General features: G+C 45.1%; 1 protein-coding gene across 1 annotated transcript in view; it reads left to right on the top strand.

Annotated features, from left to right (window-relative positions):
• Window positions 1–2,675, top strand: part of LOC112119700 (glutamate receptor ionotropic, NMDA 3A) — an 83,882-nt gene extending 81,207 nt beyond the window's left edge. The window contains exons 8-9 of the mRNA XM_026646519.2: window positions 403–567; window positions 2,598–2,675. Of these exons, the coding sequence (XP_026502304.1) occupies window positions 403–567; window positions 2,598–2,675 (243 nt within the window). The remainder of the gene's footprint in view (window positions 1–402; window positions 568–2,597) is intronic.
• Window positions 2,676–5,430: the final 2,755 nt, after the last annotated feature.

The following is a 5,430-nucleotide window of genomic DNA, read 5'->3' as shown; positions in this document are numbered from 1 at the left end:
ACCACTAACGATCACTCTTGACTCTCTGCTGACTAAAGCCTTGGTCCTTGATCCTTGGATGATGTTCGGCCAAGCAGTGCTAGTATTTCCAGATTATAGCATAGCTACCACTGGAATAGGATTCTCATATGTGCCACTAATCTAATTTTCCCAGGAAAAAACATCAGTGGCGCAGATTCACATTTACATCAAGGTCCCTCTTCACCACTCTGACAGTGCAAAGAATCTTAAGGCAGCCAGGGTGGTATAAAGGGGCCTTAGAATGAGAATCAGTCCATTATCCACCTGTTATGATTTGGCTAATGCATGCTCACTGAGATGATATTTACGCATTTGAAAATGCAATGTGTACTATGTATATTAAAATACACCAAGAGGGCATTTTATTTTTATTTTGCACAGACACTGCAAATGGGCATTAACCACTTCTCTGGACTCTTTGTGATGTTATGTGTTGGATTTGTCTTATCCATTCTCACCACCATTGGAGAACATGTAGTACACAGACTGGTCCTACCACGAATCAAAAAGAAATCCAAGCTGAAATACTGGCTCCATACAAGCCAGGTACGTATTCGAGAGGCTTGCTGGTAATTCCATCAAATGTTTCCAGAGCTGTTCAGTAAAAGCCTGATCCAAAGCCACTGAAGTCAATAGAAATTCTACCGTTGGTTTCAATGGGCATTGACCCTGGCCTAGATTATTATTAGTAGCTTTGCTCTTCTAACAGAACCTGTTGCAGTTGACGTTGGTGCAAATTTTACCAATGACTTCGGTCGGAGCAGGTCCAGTGTCTCTAGCACCCCTTCTGTTATTGAGTATCAAGGGGAACCAATTAAAGATTATCAATGTTATTTCTCAGACCAGTCAATCACTCTCTAATGAGGAGGGGGAGGAAGTAGACACTGGGATGGCCCTGCAGGCAAAGTTTTCAAAGTAGCCTCCAAGCGGGCTAGGTGGCTCAGAGGAGTGATGATGGTGATGCACATTGGCAAGAGAAGTCCAGACTTCCACTTACGCTGCTCAATATACAGCAGCACTGAAAATGGGAGGCCTTATTTTCATTTACATTAAGGCCCTTTAGTAGCATAAAGAGGCTTTCATGTAAATAAGAATCTAGGCCAGCATGTTTGGACTAAAAATGGGATAGAAAACAATGTAGGAAATTATACAATAACACTACCAGTAGATATGGAATAATGGTACAATTTTATCTGGAGTTTGTGTTTAATTTGGTCCTGCCACTGTCAGGAAGTCACAGAAGAGGTCCAGAGAAGGTCAATGATGGTTAGAGTTAGAAGGATGCTAGGGACTACATATGAGAGTTTGAGATCAAGATTATTTAACATTGAAAAGAGAAGCATCAGAGGGGACTTGAAATATTCACAATTACGAAGTACATAGTGTAAACTGAAACCCCCTCCCTTCTTTTTGCTTCTCAATCGCTGCTGTTTTATAACCCAAACACTGCGCAGTTGGCTTTCTGTGCTAGCTGCATTGTGAGACTGCCTTTCCCAAGGTGAGCAGGGTCAGTCTTGGGGTATTTTCCCCCCTCTTTCCCCCATGAATGTTTATATCTTATTTTTCCATATGCCAGAGGAAGATGGCATCTCTAGCCCTACCACATTCTAGAGGTGATCATAGGAGCCATCCTGGAAACTCCTGGGCTGTATTTCTGTATACAATTGAGCGAAGGCAGCGTTTGCTAGAACGTAGAGATTGCCTCTGTCCATTCTATCAGGTCCTCAGCTGGTGTATCACCAGGCACTATCATTGACCTTAACTGAGCTACGTCATCTTACACCAACTGAGGATCTCACCTAGAGTGAACTGCTAGAAGTCCACGGAGAGCCCGACTCCAGCAACAAGTTGAATTCTGTCAGTAGCACAGAGCAAGTTATAAAGGAGAATGGCTGTGGACCTTTGTATCTTACACAGCACTAGTCAGGTGAAAGCATTTCGAGGAAGACCTCGTTTGGTTGTCTGAGGACTGAGTCATTGTTGGAAAGTCCAAATTAAGCGAAGACAACCGTTTTTCTGTAAATACTAGAATATGAAAAGAGAGAGGGGGGAGGATTGTTGTTCTTCAGTGCGTGTTTGTTTTCTTAAAGACACACAACTCGTTTGTGTAAAAAGCCTGAACCAAAACCCGTTGAGCTTTGGGACAGTCTGAATTTTAATATGCTACAAACTAGCATGAATTCTAAGTAACATCTTGTTTATCAGTATATTGGTTCCCAAGCTTTCTATGCGTCTATAAAAACGTTGGTTCGCCTCCTTTGGCACGGTGCTTGTAATAAAGTAGGGGAAATATATTTATCTTTCTGCCTTGGGGTATCTTATCTAATGGATACATTACTTTCTGGTAGACGGTCTTTAAAAAAAGTGTACATCAGGAAATCAACCACTCTTGCTCCAGAAATAGGAGACCTTTATGACAATGAATAGGAGCTGGGCATTGGGTTTGTATCCCGGAATGTGCAAAATAAGAAGCTACATTCAGGTGGAGTCCACACAAAGACCATCGTTTGCCTGCCCCCAAAGGTGGGGGCTCTTTTTTCTTGTGTTTAATTACTCCCCTGTTTCACTTCTTCTAGAGATTGCATCGCGCGTTAAACAGTTCATTCACTGAGGACAAACACCAACCCAAGACAAAACGAGTAGAAAAGAGGTAAGTTGTGTGTGCTTTTTTTTTTTTTTTTTTTTAAAAGGGCTTATTTTGGAACTAGATCTGTTGGAACTGGATATAGGACCATGAACTTAAACGTCTCCCAGAGATAAAGATAAATCAAGAGAGAAAAATGGTACTTTGACTATTAGCTAACAATATTGTTACAGGCTGAAGTTCTTTAGATGCCCAAAGAGAAGCGGAAAATGGATATTTATTATTTAATACAGAGCTACATAGATTCCCTAGTATTTTTTATCCACACTGCAATCATAAATCCAAAACCCAATACCAGCCCCCATGCTCATTCCGGGATACAAACCCATTGCCAGCTGTGAATCTAGGCATACCTTAAGTGTAACTTGTTCTAGTCACAGATATACACCAGTCCTAAAATGGTCTAATAGCATACAGGGCAATCCCTTCTCCCAGGAATCTCAGCTCAGCCCAGATCACAGGGAGCAACCTCAGGCCTAATTAGAGACCAACTCAGAGAGCAAACTCCCCTCCTGTTTGCACAGCTGCATGTCTCCAGAAGCTGTGTCTACACAGAACATTGCATAATCAAAGACAATACAACAGCACATCTTCCTAAGACTAAACACTTGCTCAGACACTGAGAAAAAGAATTTGAAAGACGATGGTACATCTACACCACAAACGAAGGTGTGATTGTAGCATGGGCAGGCATACGTGCGCTAGCTTTAATCTAGCGAACAAGAGTAGTGAAGATTTAACACACAGACCCTGCCATGGGCAGCAACCTAAAGTCCTCAGTGGGCTCATAATGATGGGACTATCCCATGCCACCATTTCTTCACTACTGTTTTTTTTTTTAGCCCACCTCGCTCAATTAAAGCTAGCAAGGATATGGCTACCTGTTACGGTCACACCTTCATTGGTGGTATAGACATATCCGTCATGCAACAGCACCACCTAGTGCCACCGGTCATAACAATACCATCTTTTTGATGTGGTACTGCTTGGAAATACTTCTAGATAGCAGCATTCCTTCCCTACAGAGGAGTACAGATGCAGAGAGATGTCAAGATAGCACCCTGGCCACTTACAGCAAAAATCTCCATGAGTAGCGTCTGGGAAAGATCCTGTCTGTGGCCACGATCAAAGCACTTACTCATGGGTTTTGTTAAAATTTTGGTGCCACAGAAATGACACCAAGAAAAAATTCTTGGTTGATTGACAGATGAGAGAGGGTCAGCCTCCACAACACCCCACATCTGGCCTCCTCAGCACCCCCGGGCAGGCAAGCCACTAATAACAAACTGACAACAATCCCAAAGAAAAAACAGAACAAAAAGGTCCTTCGCTTTTCCTGGGCTACCCTTCCCTCTCATACAGCAATGACCCTCCAGACTTTCTCCTTGGAGGCCCAGTTCCTGCCCAAGTGGCTCAGCTTCAGGGCTTCCTCCCTGGAGTCCTTCCCCCACTCTGGGACTCCACAGGCTGGATCCGTATTCCCAGTGTACCTGAAGACTTTCTACCTGGGGTCTGACTCTCTCCAGGGTCTACTACAGGAGCTGCCTCCTCTCCTGCTGTACTTTCCTTCCCAGCAAAACTCTCCCCGTCTTTTACAGAAATCACCCAACTCCTTCTCGGGGGGTCTGATAATTGACTGCAGCCATCTGATCAGGATCAGCTGCAGGGCAGGGTTGGAAGGGACCTCAGGAGGTCATCGAGTCCAACCCCCTGCTCAAAGCAGGACCTAATCCCAACTAAATCATCCCAGCCTGACTCCCCTGGAAGAGCCAGCCAGTCTCTCTCTCTACTGGCCACACTCTTCCTCTGTCTCCTCCCCATAACAAGCCCAGTTTGACCCCAAGGCAGCTTCATCAATTCAAAAGCACAACATTCGGAGGCACAAGCTGCTTTCAGAAGCCGACTGGTGCAAAATAAACGTCGTGCTGCTCACACCGCCAAGGCCCTGATTCCTCCACAGGATGTTTTTTTATATAAAGGCACTTTTGCCATCTCTAATTAGAACCCTACTAGCAACAAGCCTGTTCAAAAACACTTGTGTTTAATCAAGCCTTTAACTGCACTGTGGACGGGACCCTGGTGAATTAAATTCAAGGCTCCCAGTAACCTGGAACGTAGCTGTAATGAGTCCTAATATTGGAAGGGACAGTGCTGAGCTCCCCAGTTAATTAGATGAGAACACTCTCTTATTCCTCCAGGCGGCTGTCCTCTTTCAAATGGTCAGAAAGGGAAAAGCGATGGGATTAACTTGTGTTATTTCCCTCGAGAGGGTCCTCTGATATCTTCTTCAGGCATCATTTTCAGAAAGGCTCTTTTAACACAGTGCCTGCAGACCTGCACATTCTCACCCTCTGACTGCCAGGGGTTCCATTTACACCTGCCTCGAGCACAGCACCCGCTTACCTCCAACTCTAAATGGATGAGCCCATGATCGGCGCCTGCCTCCATCCCCTCTTCACACTCCCCACCACCACGAGCAGCACCCGGCGAGCCCTGTGAAGGCTCTTTTCGTGTTGGGTTGTAAGAGGCGGGAAAGACAGAGGCAGTCACTCATGAGTGCTATTCCTAAATACACCCAGAATGCAGGACACGGCTACCTGCTTCATCTGGGGTGTTCCTGAGGAGGAGTGCGCCATAGCCTGCACTAGGGTTACCATACGTCCTCTTTTTCCCGGACATGTCCAGCTTTTCGGCACTCAAACCCCCGTCCGGGGGGAATTGCCAAAAAGCCGAACATGTCCGGGAAAATGGCGGCTCTGCTCCTC

The sequence above is a fragment of the Terrapene carolina genome, unplaced genomic scaffold, assembly GCF_002925995.2.
Source record: "Terrapene carolina triunguis isolate 2854851 unplaced genomic scaffold, T_m_triunguis-2.0 Scaffold35098, whole genome shotgun sequence".
In the NCBI taxonomy this organism is placed as follows: Eukaryota; Metazoa; Chordata; order Testudines; family Emydidae; genus Terrapene; species Terrapene triunguis.
This window is presented reverse-complemented; position numbering and strand designations above follow the sequence as displayed.